The sequence below is a fragment of the Gekko japonicus genome, unplaced genomic scaffold (assembly GCF_001447785.1).
Source record: "Gekko japonicus isolate JY-2015 unplaced genomic scaffold, Gekko_japonicus_V1.1 scaffold2722, whole genome shotgun sequence".
In the NCBI taxonomy this organism is placed as follows: domain Eukaryota; kingdom Metazoa; phylum Chordata; class Lepidosauria; order Squamata; family Gekkonidae; genus Gekko; species Gekko japonicus.
In genome coordinates this window covers 189,639-209,690 of record NW_015171585.1, presented here as the reverse complement: position 1 = coordinate 209,690, position 20,052 = coordinate 189,639, and the positions used below count along the sequence as shown (strand labels likewise).

The 20,052-nt window shown below is 42.9% G+C and overlaps 1 protein-coding gene across 1 annotated transcript in view; it reads right to left on the bottom strand.

Moving 5' to 3' along the window:
• Window positions 1-12,338: 12,338 nt before the first annotated feature.
• Window positions 12,339-20,052, bottom strand: part of SLC26A2 (solute carrier family 26 (anion exchanger), member 2) — a 40,298-nt gene continuing 32,584 nt past the window's right edge. Inside the window, exons 2-3 of the mRNA XM_015419851.1 lie at window positions 14,694-15,350; window positions 12,339-13,844 (exon numbers count right to left, since the gene is read on the bottom strand). Of these exons, the coding sequence (XP_015275337.1) occupies window positions 12,339-13,844; window positions 14,694-15,338 (2,151 nt within the window). The 5' untranslated portion in view covers window positions 15,339-15,350. The remainder of the gene's footprint in view (window positions 13,845-14,693; window positions 15,351-20,052) is intronic.

Sequence of the window (20,052 nt, the reverse complement as noted above, 5' to 3'; positions counted from 1 at the left end):
AACACCAGACAGGCCGGTGTCTGTCAGGTGTAGGGGCAGGGCCAGGGTATGAGTGTTTATGGGCAGATAGTAAAGGACATTTCTAGGACCCATTTTGATGCATGCCTCCCTTATGAACCTGAAGAAACGTCCACATCACCACTCTCTCACACCAACTCCCCCTCACACCTCTCACCTCTTACTGCCCCCAAGAAAGCTCCTGGCAAACGTCAAGCCAGATACACCAACGCTACAAGGAGGAGGCAACTTAGGAATGCAGCAAAGACATTTGCACAGAGCACTCCTGCAGTGCACTGAGCTGCACAGGCCAAGTACCAGCAAGATCACCCTGAGGTGCTCAGAACAACACAGTCTCCATATGAGCAAAACAATCCAGGAACACAAGTAGAGAAGCCATCACTCTCTACTTAACAGGAGTTGACTTAAGAGACGACTGCTTCTTAAATGAACAGTTCTATGTGGCCTGCTCCAGAGTGAGCTCATCAAGCAGCCTGGTCATCCTAGCCCCTGAGGGCAGAACCACCAATGTGGTCTAGAGAGAGGTCCTTCGGTAGAGAAAAAAAAGTACGTATGTCTCACTTCATTTCTTACACTACAATCTTCTCCATTACAATTCCTACAACAAATGTCACATTTCAAACTTCACATCATCAGTATTATAACTGGATTTATGGAACTTAAATAACATAGCGAAGCACAGGTAGCAGGCTAGTAATTTATATGCATTTCAGAATCTAGTATTTCATGGGGCAGAATTTGGTTTACATTAGTTTCACTTACACATACATAAAATGAATATATTCCTGACTTCTGGTTTTAAACTATCAACCATCTTATTTTTAAAGGAGATCTTATTTCATGTTTCCCTTGTTGCCTAGATCTTAAGCTGACAAGCTTCCCCATTGTAAAGCATTATGTGCTGATAGTGATGGAAGCATTATTGTAAGGGCAAAGCTAGGCAATGAAAGAGACATGACATGTTGTTTCCTCATTTTGTTCTCTCCTTTTGCCAGTAACGTGTAGTAGAACACAATGAGTGATGTGATGTCATCATGCTTTGCATTTCTCTGCATGTTCCAGGCAATGATGGAAGCAGAGGCTGGACAGGGAAATGTACAACACAAGGACATCACAACGCACATTGTGTTATGGGAAGAAGACAGAAAGTTACCAGGTGAGGTTGCAGTTCCATCTGTCCTGAAATGTTTAATTCCATCTGAACTATACTGGGTTCAGATGCATAGAAGTGATCAGATCATAGTTTATTAGTGATTCAGCAAGAGAAAGAAGAAGACTGCAATCCCTGGCCGAAGCCAGGTATTTATGCCTGAAAAGGGTTACACCCAAAAACACCCCACTCCCAACAATAGGCTATTTACACTCTATTGTTTCCCAATTGGTTTACTCTAGGATCCTTGTCTCCCTACTGGTCCATTCTATGATCCTAGCAAGCTATTGTTATGCATCCCCAAGCTCAGTCCTTTTGCAAGGGCAGCTCAGGCTCAATACATAACACCATCCTTTAAAAAAATGTTCTTTACATTTACCTAATGTTACTGAATCCAGAACTGATTTATGTTAGGGTCTAAAATTGTTGTCGAAGTACAATCAAAACTGTCCAAAGCTGTCCAAACCAGGATACAGAAAAGCAGAAACTTATCCTAATTAAAAAAACAAACAACAAGAACAGATAGGAAGTGAGGGCCAGAGAGAACATGTCTATATGTATGTGGGTGCCCATTTGAGTTACAGACTGTTGTGGTCTGCATGCAGACTCTGGCATGGTCTACATGCAGACTCTGGCCTGAAGCCAACCTCACAAGTAGATTGTTCAGTAGTATGTCTAGGAGCCAGGCAGACCCTCTCAAGTTAAACAATACTTTATTTCTACAAAGCACAAAGTCAGGGCACTGCACACTAGGCACACTAAAGAAAATGGACCAGTGGATACTTACCGTGAGGGGTCCTTCTCATCTGAGATAAGGAGGACATCTTGATGGGTGTTTCCCACCCTATCTGTAGGGAGGCAGGAACCAATAATCTTCAACTTCCTGTCCTCTTGGTGAGGAACACCCATCTCCTCAGTTCTGGAACTCACATGAGCAGTAATAACAATAACAACACTGAACCATAACAACAGAGCCAGAACTGGCTAACTACTGAGAGAAAAACAGAATAGAATCACAGACAGGAAGGAAGGAAGCGAGATGAAAAAACAGTAGGTAAGGAGCAGCAGAATTGAACGTTGACGATGACATGGGAGGGTGAAGATGTCCTCCTTATCTCAGAGAAGAAGGACCCCTCACAATATGTATCCATGTGGAAAGAGCAACACTTTGGATTAGCAGAGAGTGCTTCCAGCTCTGAGACTCTTCTGGCTGAGGTGACCACTACCAGGAAGAGGGTCTTCATTCTGAGCCACTTCAAAGAGATCTCTTTGATGGGTTCAAATGGTGGTGCTGTCAAGGCATTGAGAACCACATTTAGCCTCCATGAAGGGAGTAGTAGGAGGATCCTGAAGCAACACACCCTTCAGGAACCGACATACAAGAGGATTAGCAGAAATGGTGTATTCTCTAAAGGTGGGTAGAACCGTGGCCAAAGCTGCTGACTGACATCGGAGGGTAGATAGATGCCTTCAGCCCTAAGTTGTGTCCGTCCTGCAGGAAGTCGAGGATGGTTTGCAGACGTGGCTTTAGTGGATCCAAGCGTTTCCTTCCGGGCCACCGAACAAATGCCTTTCCACGCGGTGTTGTAGATTCAACAAGTGGAAAGTCTCCTGGAGACCATTATAGTATCCAACACCTTTTTGGAGAAGCCTAGGTTGTGGAGCTTTTCCCGCTCAATCGCCAGGCGGTCAAGCGGAGCCATCCCGGTACTGGGTGCCAGATGGGGCCTTGACTCAACAGATCCGGCGATACTGGCAGTGTGAGTGGATGTCAAGACGCAATGGTTTTTAGCTTGGAGAACCATGGTCTCTTGGGCCAGTATGGAGCCACCAGTATGATTTCCACTTTCTCTTCCCTGACCTTCCAGAGAAGACTTGGGATGACCAGCATTGGGGGATAGGCATACAGAAGCCCCGTAGATCAAGGAGATGTCAAGGCATATGTCGCCTCCGCCCTGTGTTGATAAAACTTAGTAAAGAACTGTGGCAGTTTGTGATTGGCTGGTGAGGCAAAGTGATCCATGACTGGACAACCGAAGTGGTTCACTATCAGGTTGAACAATTCTATCTTCAGGGACCATTTCCCTTCCTGAAGTTGCCACCTGCTGAGCCAATCTGCACAGGTATTGAGGGAGCCCTTTATGTGCTCTGCCCTGATGGAGGCTACGTTGAGTTCCGCCCATATCAAGATTCTGCAAGCTTCTCTGTGGAGGAGGAAGAAGAGAAGAGAGAGATTGGATTTATACCCTGCCCTTCACTACCCAAAGGTGTCTCAGAGCGGCTTACAAGAGGATTCCCTTCCTCCTTTCCCTTCCTCTCCCTACAACAGACACCCTGTGAGGTAGGTGGGGCTGAGAGAGCTCTGACAGAAACTGCTCTTTTTCAAGGACAGCTCTTATCAGAGCTACGGCTTGCTCAAGGTCATCCAGCCAGGTGCAAGTGGAGGAGTGGGGAATCAAACCCGGTTCTCCCAGATTAGAGTCTGTGCACCTAACCACTACACCAAACTGGCTCTCAAATGAGTGAGGACTTGGAGCCCCCTTGGCTGTTTTTATATGCTTTTGTAGCAACATTGTCTGTCCTGATGAGGACGTGACGTCCAGAGATTAGAGGACTGAAGTGAAGAAGGGCAAGGTAAATGGCCCTGAGCTCTAGTAGGTTGATGGGAAGTTTGGTTTCCTCCTTGGACCACACTCCCTGAGCCGGTGAGCTATCTGCTCGCAGTCTGTCACATAGTACACATGGGCCTATAGCAGGTTTTTTGCCTCGGACCACCAGGTTAGACTGACTTTGACCTGATGAGGAACCAGGACAATGGATTCGTCCTTTGTCATAATCTTGAATTGATATGGTTGAAGAAACTGTTGTAGAGATCTTGCGTGCATGCGGGCCCATTGCACTGAATCGAGGCAGGAGATAAATAGTGCCATCAGCTTGGCGAGCGCCATCAGCGATGACTGACTGGCTTTGATGATTTGTTGAGAGAGTACAGATATTTTCTGCCTTGGGTTTTGGAAGAAACATTCGATTTTGAACCATATTCAGAACTACTCCCAGATGTTCTATGGACTGAGAGGGAGACAGACAACTCTTTTGAAGGTTCACAAGGAAGCCGTGGGAGTGGAGGCACTAAATGGTGTTTTCGGTGTCCCTCCTGGATTTGTCTGCCGAGCTGGACCTTATCAACAGGTCGTCAAGATAGGGGTGCACATGGATGCCCTGTTCTTGGAGTAAGATGATGGGATGAATGAGAATCTTCAAAAACACCCAAGGGGCAGTTGAGAGACTGAACGGTAGTGCTCTAAATTGCCAATGTTGATCCTGGACACAGAAACAGAGAAACTATCTGTGGCCCTGAAAGATGGGAACCTGCAGATAAGCCTTGGTCAAATTGATGGAGGTTAAAAATTCTGCCGGTTGAAGTGCCTCAGTGATGGATTTTAGGGTCTCCATCCGAAAATGGTGTAACCTTACAAACCTGTTTAGAAATTTCAGGTCCAGTATTGCCCTCCAGCGGCCGTTCCATTTGAGAACCATGAAAAATATTGAGTAGACACTTCGTCCTCTCTCTAGGACAGGTACCGGTTCTATGGCCTGAATGTTGAACAGGTGTTGTATGGCATCTAGAGTGCAATGAAGCTTGACTCAGTTCTTCATTACTGGTGAGGGGACAAATCAGTTTGGGGGGTCTCGTGGCAAACTTGATGGAATAACCTTTGGAGGTGACCTCCCGAGACCAATGATCTACGTTGGATTCAACCCAGGTTTGTTGGAATAGTAGCAGACATCCCCCCACCGGCGCCAACCAGCAGTCATGCTTTGGAAGGCTTGTTGTCTCTTCCAGGCTTGTCGTCTCTGTTGAAGAAGGACTTACCCTGTTGTTGTAGAAGGAATTTCTATGAAAATTTTGTCTATTTGCTGCTCAAGACTGCCGTCTGAAGTCTCTGTTAAATCTTGGTGGAGGCCTCTGGGAACGAAAGGAATAGTTGCCAGAGTCTCTGCGATCTGGTCTGCCCAGGGATCTGGGCATCACCTTTTTCTTATCTCTAGTTTCTATAAGTATTTTGTCCAGGGAGTCCCCGAACAAGCGGTCACCTTGGAAAGGGTATGCTGTAACTATGGTCTTGGTGTGAAGGTCTGCTTGCCAGGCTCGAATCCAGAGCGTTCTTCTAGCTGCTACTGTGGAAACTAGGGCCCTAGAAGAGAGAATCATAGCATCCAAGGTAGTGTCCGCAGAGAAACTTGAAGCTTTAAGCAGTCTATTTGCACCTTCAGCCAAGCGCTTGTTGGATTCAGGAATGAGCTGAACCATTTTTCTGGACCACGCAATCGCCGCTCTTGCTACCATGGTGGCTGTGGCTGATGCTCTGATGGCCATGGTGGTAGCCTCGTGAGCTTTCCTTAAGGCAAATTCAGCCTTCTTGTCTAAGCTGTCTTTGACTGATCCATCACCATCTTCAGAAACCAGGCCAGCTATCTGAAGTGCTGTTAAAGGAGCATCCACTAGAGGGACCTAGAGAAACTTATTAGTAAAAGTTGGTAAGGCATATAACTTTTTAATATTGGGGGGACAACATCTATTAGCCATAGGCTTAGCCCATTCATTTTAAAGTTGTTTCTCTATAAATTCAGGAAATGGGAAAACTTTCTCCATCCCAGGGGTTCTAGGAAAATAATATTTGCTCCCCCTAGGTCTGGATTCATCAGAAGGATTGGAGCTGTTTAAAGCCTCTGCAGGAACTTTGGGCTGCAGTTCTAAGGCAGTAAGGGTCTTTTGAAGAAGATATGGATAATCTTCTGGTTTAAAAAGTATCATAGAAGGTGTAGGCACCTCTAATATGTTCCCCCAAGGGCACTACAGTCGGGGAGTCATCATCTCCTGGAAATTCCAGGCCCCAGGGATGTTAAATTTGCGGTGACCAGAGCCAGGGCATTTTCGGTGGCAGCTCCTACCTGCTGGAAGGAGCTTCCGGAGGAGATCCGGGCCCTGCGGGATCTTTCTCAGTTCTGCAAGGCCTGCAAGACAGAGCTTTTCCACCAGGCCTTCGAGTAGGAGCCGCAGCCACTACTACTCCATCATTGCCATCTATGCACCGTCGCACCATTACCACGACTATCTGGTCCCTTTGGGGGTGCGAGGTGCCCCTGGCAGGAAAAGGATGATAGATTTCGGGAAAGTTGTCGTTGGGTTTAAGATCTACCCCATGGAGCACTGAGATTTTGTATTTTTACTGTATTTTACTGTTTTATATTATGTGTTTTTATTGTTTTAATCTTGGCACTTTGTGCCCTTGTTAGCCGCCCTGAGCCTTTGGGGTAGGGCGGGATACAAATCTAAGGATAAATAAATAAATAAAATAACTCTTCCTCCATATCCTCATCAGATAGGAACTCCCCTTCCTCCCTGTCCTCAATTATGCTTTCCTCATCCTGTAAGGGATCCCAATGGGAATGGGTTCCCCTGTGGGCACAGAGGCCCTTTCTGGCAGCATTGGTCGGCCAGCAGGGTCTATCTACTTCTAACTCCTTGTGCCTGTAATTCCTTTGGGAATGGGAAGGAGACTGGGAACCACCTTCAGCCTGGTATGGATTATGAAGGCCAGCTAACTTGTTCCCTTACGGTTTGTCTCAGAAACTGCATGAGTTCAACAGATATGGAGGTCCCCCATTGGTCAGGGCTACTCATGAGTAATCCTGCTTGGGAATCTGCCGTTCTTGCAACATCCGTAGAGGCGGTCTGGGCATTAGGAGTCTCCTGCCCGTCACCGACGTTTGCATCCTGGCTTATGGAAGCGGATGGAGCCGCCCCGCAGCCTCCCCCCCCACTCTCCCTGAGGGCCTCCGAGAATCCAAAATGGTGCCTGCGACTCGAGACACGGTCGAGGAATAGGGCCGCTTTTTTGCACGCTTTTCCTTCTGCGCAGGTTTAGACTTCAGTGCAGCCGATTTTGCTGTGCCTGTTGGCGTTCGGGTGATAGCTGCGTCTGCTGCACCAAAGGAGGCTTCCTTCTCTCCTCCAGAGAGGAAATCATCAGAGCCCTCATGCTCTTTCTCTCTCTCCCTCTCCAGCCAGAGCGTTGAGAATCAGAGGGGGGAGGGGAAGAAAATGTAGATAAAGGGAAGAAGCTCAGAAGGACACAGGATGGGGGAGGAGGTTAAAGTTAGTCACCAGAGTTGAAGAGAGAAACTAATGAGAGAAAAATAAAGGAAATTAGGCACAAGCCTAACTATGTGCTGCTCTCCCTAGAGGCAGGAACAGAACTGATGAGATGGGCGTTCCCTACCAAGAGGACAGGAAGTTGAAGATTATTGGTTCCTGCCTCCCTACAGATAGGGTGGGAAACACCCATCAAAATATCCTCCTCTCAGAGGAAGAATAAGCAAAAAAAACCCCAGGCTCTAACTACTCACAATCTATGTTGCATCTGATCTGGGTAAACACAAGATGCCCCCACACTGGTGACTCTGCATTCCCCTTTTGTATCATTTCCCCATCATTCTTCATGGCAAAACACACATTTTTCAAACTTTCCAACCAAAAAGGAACCAAGCAGGAAAAACAGAAGGAAGCCCCAAACAAAGGAACAGCTCCCCCTTTTCAGACCCTATCTCCATGTGTGCTGGGTGTGTGTGTGTCTTCAGCCAGTCTGGGTGCTGAGCCTTGCATCTCCAGCCCACCAAACTACACCCTCCAAACAAGAAGTGTTAACATATCAATGGGCTGGCATGTTATCTCCCCCCTCCCGCTGGAAAGGAGGCCCTGTTCTGGCAAAGGGCATCTTTCCCCCTTCTTCCAACCCATGAAGATGCCTAGAAGTCTTCCCATCATCATTACTGCCAAGGCATCTCATGCCCCCCTGCCTCTCATCTCACTACTACACAGACTATAGAATAAGTATACCCCAAATTAAAGACATTCTTGTTTGACACCTTGCTGTTTATATGGCTTTCCAATTCTTCTTAGTGCTTTTTTGTAGTTACAAAGTACTTCACTGAGGTGATATACAAAAAACCACTAAGAATACATACGCCATCTAAGGGTTTCTAAGCTTTGCTGCTAGCAGCTGCCTTCCATCCATGTCATAGTCTTATTAACAGTTTAAAAGGCGCTCTCACCTGCTCTTTCTGACAAGTTATCTGACAGGCTGTTCTACCTTCACTCTTCTCTCCCCAGATCAAGATTGCAGTCCTGTAGTGGCAATTGGGGATGGGATGGGCCACCAGGAGTTGGATGTTGGCTATTCTGACTTCAATCCCTCCTCAGGGCCAAATGGTTCTCAAGCAGCATGTAGTTGGAGCGGAAGGAGGGAGTGTACATTGCACAAATGACAATGTTATTGTATGCTATGCTGAAGGTACACAACATGCCCCATGGAGAAAGTAGTCACAGTATGGTAACAAAGCTTTGAATGGCCCCAGGATCAACAGACACAACATTAATAAATCAGAGGGAAGGCAGGGGAGTGTCTCCAAGAAAAACAATAGGTCCATTTACCTGTCATTTTTGCTTCTTGCTTATGCTGATTTGTTAGTTCAACACACAAACTGGTACATCTCCAACTACCCGTGGCCTTCACAGAGTGGGGCTTGCCTGCTTCTCTCTTCTGCTGCAGACCCCTAACATTTTTTTTTGTCTCTGGAAGGGTCAGCAGACTCTTAGGAACAGCAGGGGGACAAAATGGGGGCCTGGAGTGGAAGGGGAATTGCCATCCCCTCTCCTACAAATGGAAATGTCATCTGGTCAGCATAACTGCATGGCTGGATACTTGCCATTGTAATTAAAACAGTGATGATGGGATTAAAAAGGGAAATTGTTCCAGATGAGGACATTGCAAGCACAATTCACGGCTTACCGATCTTGTAAATTCAAGATTAAAATTAGCACAATGTAACTTACTAAAGTGCACACAGCATCTTAAAAAAGTAAAACCTGTTAAATTGTTAAATGGCAGCATTTTATAGTGCATTAGCTACACTAGAATGAACAGAAACTGCTATAAACAGCAGCTGTAAGAGTCAAAAGATAACTGAGAAGACATGTTGAGCTTATCACTAAAGATGTGTGGATATTAATTTCCATAATGTCCTGCTGTTAATATAAAGACAGTTTCCAACAAACTCAACTTCTACCACTCCAGCAGGCAACATTGTATACACAGAGAATGAACCATGATACTTGCAGATGGCAAAGCAATTCCGCCACCCTCCTGCACTACTGCAGATTTGGGAAGGAATACAAAGACAGCTAGGGATTTCAGTTCTCCAGCACTATTTTCCTGTAGTACAGTACTCTTTTAACTCAGAGATTTATTTCTAAGTCAAGACCAGAATCACACTCTACCACAATATGTGAAAAATCACAAGGGAAACAGTTCCCCCAGCTTTCCAGACTCAGGCTAATTTAATGTACACTTGCCATCTACCCTTCCCTGCGCTTTCAAACACAGAATATTAGCCTGCAGAGGCCCCTGCTGGAAGTACACAGTACTACTCTTCCAAACCACTATCTTAGCCAAGTGCCAGAATGCTCCTGCGAGCAATTTACACAGCTCTTGAACACAATGTGGGAATACACATGCCTGCCTCCAACAAAAAGGGGCTGAGCAAGACAATCATCCATCTCCCTTGGAAGAAGTGAGTGTTTGAAAGCTTCCTTTGCAGAACTGCTTGCCTACCATGCTGTTTAAGATGTTGTCCCTTGGTTAGGAAAAACATTAGCAGGCCTACCTTAAATGCAAGGCTTCTGTAAAAATTTAGTAAGTGGCAGCCATGGAAGCTACTAAGGAGGGAGTTAAACTGAGAATTTAAAGAGTCTCAAAAGAGACTTCATAAGTGCCACTTCCTTGCAATATAACTGCACATTATATTACAAAAATCACATCAAGAAGGTCCATCAAGACAATCCAAAGAGGAATAAAGATGTTTATGTAAACTACCATTTCCAAGGTACGAAGCCAGTTGTTAGTAAACATCTCAAATAAAATTGTTTATTATTCTGCCTGGGTCCTCATGCCTCATTTGGTCACATATAAAGTATACCGTATTGGGAAAGAGAGGATAAGAGGTTGGGTGGGTGCTCTGAGCTCTCCCATGGGAACCAAACCAGAGTGGTGGCAGCCATTACAGAGCTTTCCCTAACCACTGCCCACGACAGAAACCATGAATCCATATAACAAATCTAAATAAAAATAAAGCTATGAATTCAACTGAGTGACTATTCAGGTCAAATAAAAACTAAAGCTTAAAATGCTCCTTTATGTGTCTCCTCTCACATGGTGGAATATCACCAATCTGATATGGAACTGGCAAGAAATGCATGTGATGAGGTGCCCTGGTGAACTTCATGGGTGACAGTTAAATTCTATTGAAACGATGAGAGAACAACCACATCCATGGCATATCAAGCACAGTTCTTTGGGTGTGCTAAAATTATTGTGTCCCAATTTTAATTAAATCAGTGTCTTAAGTTTTCCCCTTAAATTTAAAGAATGTAAGAGAAATACAAGCAATATTGTCTTTAAGTTTTTACAAGTATTATTCCAACAAAATAATTTCCACATAAAGCTTTCAATATACCATTTAAGTCGCAAAATTTGGTTTTTTCCTAATTAAACATTTCACTTCAAATGTTTGTTGCTGATGGATGTCAAGCCATTGTCAAAGCCTCCTAGTATTTCTTGAATTACTCAGAAGCAAGGAAAGTTACTTGCTCACCAAATCAGTGGATTCAGCTTACAGCTGAAATTGTATATTCTTTTTGAATTAACCTTGCCTATATTTTGTGAAACCTAGCTCCAATATGCCTACATAAGAAATTACATTTCCAATGTAAAAACCCTATATTTTAAAGAATCCCACACTGCAGGGAAAACATTGCTTTGACAATACACTGCATGATCTAATAGGATTTTTACCATGGCTGATATCTATGAATTTGCAGTGCTTACAAATGAAGCTGTATAGGAAGTCTCCTTAAATTAAGCACCATGATAATGAAGTTGTTATAGTACATGTGCTAGGAGAGCTAATAATTATACTTAACAGAGCTTCTTCTTCCTCTGTATGCTGTATTACAAAATATTTTAAAATAGAAATAATAGACATGTGAAATAATGTTTTGTCAAAAATATATATTTACAACTGATCATTTATAAAAACAACCCTGTTTAAATAGCCCCTGCACTATCAACAATCAACAGAATAAAGCCACAGGCATAAAATGATCTGAAGAAGTTTTTGCTTCAGTATCACCTATTTGCATTTTACACAACCTATGGAAACTTGAAAACCTCAAGATCTTGTTTCTCCAAAGACATCTGAGCCATGCACAACAAGACGTTCTATGGAACTCTTAGTTAACTGAATCCTTTCATGTTAGGCAGTAATACACTGCCACCTGCCAGAGGGACACCTTCCCTGCCACCCTTTAGTCTGCTTTGATGACCCTGTAGCTACCATCCATTGGTCTTCTTAACAGAAGGGTCAGTACTTTGGTTTCCAAAGACATTTTCAAGGAGTTAAATAAGTATGCAGCTTGCTTCATACATTACAAAGAACACGATTAAAAAGGCCAGTTATAAAACTGCTAAAATTTGGGTATCCTATCCTTTATTTAGCATCCTAGTAAAGGCACTTATGATTAACTTTTAAAGCACTGGCATCAACAAGTCAAACCCAGCAAAATGTCAACATGTCTATTCTCAATAATTTTGGAAGTAAGGAGAAAGCAAACTGCTCTGCCTTCTCAGAATTGTGGAGAAGGATAAAATAAATATGATGACATTTACTGTTTCAGGGCAAAGTGCCATTTAGAAGGATGGAGCTGTCTATTCAAGCCCAAGTCTGAGAGTTGTCATGGGAGATGATAAAAATCTGGAACATGGAAAACATCAAAGGGAGAAAGAGGTGCATCTAGCTTTAAGAATATTTGTCCTGCCAATGTGTCATGAACAAGGTGTGCATACTACCAGTTATTAGTCATTACTATATTCCATGCCCTATCCAACACAGTGGCTATTAACAAATGTGTTTCAATGTTTGACATCTTGTACAATTAAAAACATATGAATAACAGTATCCCTTTACATCTGTGTGAGTGTATGCACAGAATTCTTACACATGCATATGCCTTCTCCTGAATTTGGCAAGTATTCAGCATGGACTCCTAACACTAGGCTTCTGAGTCATAGCACCCATTCTGCCCATAAGCAAATAATGCGTATTCCACAGCTTGGTGCACACTGTGAAAGAGGAGATTTGTCTCTCCTTTTTTGGCATACTCCCCTCGGTTTAGAGAATCCCTCACAGAAGGACTGCACTGAGCCAGCAGCACCCGGACACCAATTTCCCCATAATCTCTGTGAACCTCTTTGAGTGTGTGGATCCCAGCTGTATCCAAGAACTGCACTGCACAGCAGTCGATCACTATAGTATGGAACTCCAATGGCTGGGTGACGAGCTGCACTGAGACTGCTGCCTGGTTTCCATTAGAACTGGCCATTTCCTCGCGAAACTTTTGCTTTTCTGCCTTTCTCTTTGCTGCCAGCACCCACAAAGGGTTGACTCCAGTCAGCTTGTATAGCATGGATTTGAATGTTTCTTTATTAGCATAGTAGAGAGGTGCTTCAAAACGAAAAACTCTGATGCTTGGCATTGTCTGAAGGTCCCTGTATGCAAGAAGGGGTTCATATATTTCAGATTCTGGCACGCAGCCCAGTAGTTGTCCTTCTGGTTTCTGGGTCCGCACAATGACACACAGAATAGAGAAGCAGACCCCAATTAGAAGCCCAAGTTCAGTACTTATCAGTGCTGAAGACAACATAGTGACTACCCAGATCACGGTGTCTACTTTGCTTAACCGCCACATTTTGGGCAGGTCACTGAATTTCCGCAAGGCTCCTCTGAGATTTACAATGGTTATAACACCTAGGACACACTTTTGGAGGGAATAGAACAGGGGAGCAATCACAAGCAGGACAAGCAAGATGACCAAGCCAGATACCACACCAGAGATCTGAGTCCTACAGCCTGTTGACTCTTTGATAAGTGTTTTGGCAAGAGCAGCACTGGTTGTGAAACAATGGAAAAAAGAGGGGATGATGTTGCAGAAACCGATTGCATACATTTCCTGGTTGGCTTTAACAGTGTAGCCGTGCTTCTTGGCAAACATCTCGGAGAGAGATACAGTGATGGCAAAACCAATAATGGCTATGGCCACCGCATCCACAGCCACACTGGGGATCAGAGTCCAGTCTGGTGGCTGCGGTGGCAAAAAGCCAGTGGGAATGTGCCCAGCTACACTTGAACCATACTTCTCTTCCAGTTTGCCAAAATGAGATGCTAGTGTAGCTGCCACAACCACCAGCAGCTCAGTAGGCAAGGGTGCCTTCAGTTTGGTCTTGAACCGCTCATTCCTCTCTTTTGTTGGGATGAGAACAAGAAGGCATAAGCAGCTAGTGCAGAGATCACAGAGGTTGGTCTTGTGGATGTTTCTGAATATGTTTATCCAAGTGGCTACCAGAGATCCGATGCCATTGCTCCGAGGAATCTCTAGGCCCAAGAGGTATTTGGCTTGGGAAGTAAGGATTGTGAAGGAAGCGCCAGTAACAAATCCACTGAGCAAGGAATCGGAGAGGTACACAGAAACAAAGCCCACCTGGAAGAAGCCCATGGCAACCTGAAAATAATGAGAAATACAAAGGATCAGAAGACAGTTTGCACCTTAGGCCTGAAGGGAATGATGACTCGGTAACACCCACACCCACATTGCTTGTGCACAAGTGCACCTGAAGAGTTAAGCTGCACCTTCAGGTCATAATGATGAGTTAAGAGGTCACAAGTTTTTTCAAACTTGTGTTAGGCTTGGGAACCCCAAAGCAATTAAACAGTGGAGTGACATAGCCGTGGATCTGTGGTTTGGCTGGGTAAAGGCAGAGTGGCGAAGCAAAGAATGAGTCTGGGTCTCCACCCCCTTGTACACACCCATAGATGGCATGAAGGAAAGAAGCAAAAAGATCTGTGGTGCACGATGCTCAAATGGATGGAAAAGATATTCATAGATTCACTAAGCAACGCCAACACTTTATTAATTCCCCTTTCTATAACTTGAGATCTCATTTTTTTTCTATTTGACCACCCTCCTACAAAAACAGTCAGATCTACCCCCACTCCCACCAAATTCTGCAGTTACTCCACTAACTTCCTCCCTACCTGGCCATCTAACTGAGTGGGAAGTAATGGTGTTTCAGTTCCAATAATCTCTGCAGTGCAAGACAATGATACACAATTGTCTGAAAAAAGTTATGGGGTGAAACAAAGATCGAGGCAAAAAACCAAATTTGCCTGGATTCACAAGAAGCACAATCACATCTGATCTGAGAATTATGGATCTTAATTAATACACATATTATTGTTTACTTTGAATCAAAAGAAAGTGTGTAATGCCACTGGGTCAGTCATCCACCAACCTGGCACATCTGATAGGAAGACAAGAAGAGGAAAAGATACACCCTTTGTCACATCTTACCTGATAAACTCCAGCAACGAAAGTCACAGTGGCTCCAATGGTAATTGCATAGCAACTTCTATCACATAATGCTTGTGATGTGTGGTTCACAGGCCCCAGCGTGCTGTTAGCTACAGAAACACTCATATCTGAATGAAAACTGCTAGGAACACTGTGTTTCAAATCAAATCCAGCTCTGTATAGTTCCCGATCTACCACTTCTCCTATCATCAGGCAGAGTACACCAAAAATGCCAACAGATATGTGACGGGATGTTCCAAACAGGAAATAAATAATACTTGCGAAAAAGGATGTGTACAGACCATAGATGGGTTCTTGGCCCGCCAGCAGGGAATAAGCAATGGACTGTGGAACCAGCAAGATTCCCACAATCAGACCAGACATAAGATCGCCTAAGATGTTCTCTTTCAGATTGTACTTGGGGAGCCACTTTAGTACGGGGAGGAAACTGGTGATCTGGTCTTTGGCTCTAGCTGGAGTGCAGCTGCAGGCTTTCCTCACTTTCTTCATCACATATGCCTTGACACTGGTGTGTCTTTGTACAGGTTCCAGGAAGATTCTGGGATGACACTTTGGTTTGCCATCACTTATATCTGCCAGCTCAAATGTGGGATGGACATGGTTGGTTTCCACTTCTGCTGCCATCCTCAAGGCTCACTAGGATAGTGGAGGGGGACACAAACAAAAAGACAAGATTGTTCTATTAGCCTACAGATTTCAGACTTATTAAAACAAAATCCACAGAAACCACGCCTCTGAAAAAGACAGGACCAATCTGTTAAAAACTTGCCTGAATCCACAGGGTCGGCTAATTGGAATACAATACGATAAAGTTTATTGCCAGCTGCCAAAAGCCATTACTATCTCTCCTTATGTGAAGTGGAGTGGCACTTTCCAGCTCTCCCATTGGCTGTGCAATGCACTCCCTCAGCTATTGGCCCTTCAGCCGCCACTCAAGAGTACTCGCATACCATTGGCTGGGTGCTGGGTCTGCTCCTCTTCCCCACCCACTCCCCCTTCAGCCACTGTGCCCTGTCAGAATTACTGGCAAACTGTGACTTCCGGATCCGGGCTCATCGACAGAGGAAGCGTTCATGCTCGCTCCTCTGCCCTTTGACTTTCTTAGACAAATTCAACATCTCAAATTCTTTCTAGACACAAAAGTTTTGGCAGGGGGCTTTTCTGGTTTGAGTTCAGTGGGGTGGCGACGCCCTGGATTCAGCCAGCTGCCCTGAAGCAAGGAAGTCAAGTAGCAGTTACGGGAGCTACGATAGAACTGCAGAGTCACGCTGAGCACAAGACGAGCCGTGGGGAACCAGCAGAGTCAAAAAGAGTACCAAAACTTATAAGAATCACAAACAAAGCTAAGTATATTAAATTTACATACAGACTCATCCAAGAGGGAGGTATTTGGGAGGGTGGGTGCCGGAGAAAGGAGAAGTCCAAACTAATATTAAAAAAAAGCACAGAAGTTTTAAAGCAGCAAGCAGCTAGCGAAAGAAGAGTGTGAATTGATATTAAGATTTGAGCTAAGGGACGAAGGGAGAATAAAAAGCGGGAAGTTATAGAAACAGCAAAAGGTTTTCTTTTTCTTTTTTGTCTTTCTGTCTACATACCCCTTTAAGTGGACACGGTGACAGAGCACATTTGCCGGAGCCGAGAACGCAGAGCTGGAAAAGCGACGGGGAGAAACGAGGAGGAGGGTGGAGGAGGAAGAGCAGAGGTGGTGACATCATCAATCGGAGCGAGACCTCAGCGGAGAGCCGAGCAGAACTGACGGAGCAGATGGAGGGGTGACTTTAAAAGGGAAAAAAGGCGGAGACAAGACATAGGCAAAACATAGTTGGAACACAAAGACTGAAAAGAAGATAGAAAGAACACAGGATAGATGGAACAGAGTTAATAAGGGGCATACGGGACAGATGGAATGAAGTGTGTGAGGGGAAAAAATAGATTATAGCATTGGGAGATTTTAGAAGGAGAAGGCAATTAAAATAGATAAAAGGAAACTTAGGAGAAGCGCCAGAAAAGAAAAATACATATATGGCCTCAGGATTTAGTGGAGGCAGGAAATCATCATTGTCATCACCAGGGCAGATAGGAGGAGTAACCCAGCTTAAATTAACAAATATGAGTCTTACACAAGCAACAATGAAGGAACTAAACAAAATGATACAGGAAAGTGTGACACAGGCTGTGTCACAAGCAATGAAAATAACGATTGAAAATACTTTGCCAACATTAATTAAAAAAGAAATAGATCCCATAAGTATGAAAATGGATGACTTAGCAACACAAATTAAAAATGACACTGAAGAATAAAAAAAAACAGATAGTAGATAATACACAGGAAATTAAAAAGATTTCCAATAACCAGGGGAAAATAAAAGAAAAAGTATGGGATTTAGATCTAGATGTCCAGGAAATTAAGAGTAAAAATGAGAGACTAGAGGATACACTCATAAACCTGGAAATGGATAAGGCTGCACTGATCATAAGGTGCCAAAATATACCAGAAAACATAGAAAAAAATCTGAAAGAAGAAATTGTACACAATTTAGCTGAACAGTTAAAAGTAGCCATGAAAGAACTGGAAGACGGAATTGAGTCTATATATAGAAGGAACTTGGCATGGGCCAAGAAACATAAAAAACCAAGGGAAGTACATATAAAATTTGATAGAAAAGAATTGAAGGAAAGAATTTTAAGGGCATCAAATGAAAGTAAAGTTAATATTCAAGGAGAAGAAATAATATTTTTAAAAGAAATACCGTGGAGAGTGAGGGGGAAAAGGATGCCCTAGACAACACTAACTAATTTGTTGAAAAGTAATAGAATCATGTTTAGGTGGTTAATACCAGAAGGAGTGCTCTTTTCATTTAACAGTCAAAGATTCATAATAGACTCGGTATTCAAGGCAGAAAAGTTCCTAGAAAACCATGGTGATGAGTTAGGGCTGCAAAAAGATGATGGGGAGGAGGAAGAGGAAGAGAAGGAAGATGGAACAGAAGAAGAAGTAGTAGAGGAAGACAACATACACCAAGAAACAAACAAAAGAAAGGGAAATACACCAAAAAGAAACAAAACTAAACCAAACAAATCAGCATATCAAATTCTGACCAGATATAAATACAGAAGCAGAGCAAAAAAACACTAAGCAATAAAGATACCTTGTAAAAATATAACATCATATCTATAAATATAAATGGTTTAAACAGTCTGCGGAAAAGAAGAAAGACATTTCATCAGCTGCAAAAAATAAAAGCAGATATTGTATGTTTACAGGAAACACATATTAAAAAGAAAGATGTAAAATATTTAGAATGTAAAAAGATAGGTACAGCGTTTATTGCATCAGCAGACGAAAAGAAATGGGGAGTTGTGATATATGTGAAAGAAGCATTAAATCCAGAGTTGGTATATGGTGCAGAAAACGGTAGAATAGCAGCAATCACAGTTGTAAGGAATGGGAAAAATATTATTAATAAATATTTATGCACCTAATCAAAATCAAAAAAATCTTCTTTCAAAAAATACAAACAATTCTGAATTTAGTAGAGGTAAATAGCACTTACATAATAGGAGATTACAACTCGGTTTTAGACCTGGCAAAAGATAGAAAGAATTGTAGAAAAGGTCATAGAATGGGAGCAGTACTACCAAAGAGCTTTCGGCAAACAGTGGAGGAATATAACTTAATAGATGCCAAAACAAAATTAAATCTTCTTCATCATAAAAAGAATTTATTGTTGAACTATGAAATAGAGGGAAAATAGTTTACTAAACAGTATTATTTTGAAAATATAAATAAGCCTAATAGATGGCTAGCATATAAAGTAAGAAAAGAAAGAGAAAAGCGCACAATAATTAAGTTACGCAATGATAAAAATGAAGATAAATTTAAGTTACAAGAGCTCAAAATGATAGTAGAAAACTTTTACAAAAAATTATATAAACATGACATGCAGGATGAAGAATTTTTTTAAATTTTTTTTTAAAGAAGTCCATTTTACACCATCCCTGTGAGTTGTTAGTGTTGGGTAAAATAACTTTTTATTTCAGGATTTATTAAATATATTAAATTAAGCAGATTGAAATAATAGCATTTTAACTGTTAATGTTGCACTTTCCCTTATTTTATGTTAGTGGATCTTGGGGTGTACTAATTATCCTTATTTTGGTCAGATGATTGGGCTTGGGGTCTTTTTTATGTTTTTAGATATGTTTTTTTGTTTGTTTATTTATAAAATTTAAAATTTAAAATACAGTCAGTAGCTATAAGTCGAAACAGCAGCAAAAAATAAAATCGGGAAGGGGGACACATTCACGATATCTGGGGAGTTTCCTCAATACAAGTAATGAACTTGTGGATGAGCAGGAGCGTTCAGCCTTGAAGCAAATGTGACAGCCTCAATTGATGTGGAAATACTCTTAAACTAATAGCCACTCATGGACCTCTGCTCCATATGTTTATCCAGTCTCCTCTTGAAGCTGTCTGTGCTTGAAGACGCCACCACTTCCTGCAGCAGTGAATTCCACATGTTCATTAATCTTTGGGTGAGTAACCATACTGTGTCAATCATATTGCTGTTCCGGGATATAAAAATTAAAAGCAATTTGGCTTAGATGTCAGCACAGATCAGGACTCATTAATAAAACATATTTCACAACTACTTGCCAAATTGTTGAGGGACACTGCAGTTGATGAACATTAAGGTCCATCACATGGAGAGCAAAAAATCTTGTCAACCATATAGCCTGCTTTTTTGAGCAGCCAGGAATGAAAGATCTCTTAAAATTTGTTTCAAGCGCTCCTGGCCATTTCTTTAACATGAAAAGCACTGAGATTGTTGGTCATCTTTACTTCTATGTGTCTTCAACATATAAACTACTTCCAATTTACTTTTCTATTGTTGAAAAAAGACACAAACAGTATTTTCCAAAGCTGCTGAATGTTTTATTGCACTGTCACAGGAGACAGCAAAAGTAGAAACTCGGGGGGGGGGGTTGTACCTCTCCCTAGTACGTTTATAGTCCCCATGATAAGCATGCACAGTTAGAATGTGGTATTTTCCAGTGAAACTGACCAGGCCCGTAGCTACAGTGGGGCTTTTGGGGCTCTGTCTTCTTTCTTAAAGGCACAGCCCCACAAGAATTTCTCTTGTAAATGCTTTTTTCAATCATTTTAAAACATTTTTAAAGGTGTGTATTCCTTTAAGCAGAGTGGGGTGCTGTAGCTGACTAATTCCTGCACTGAGCAAGGGGGTTGGAGTAGGTGACCTCTAGGGTCCCTTCTAACTCTGTGTCAAGAAACTGGCCTCCTTTAAGAGAGTTTTCCTGCCTAAGTGTTAGCTTTCTT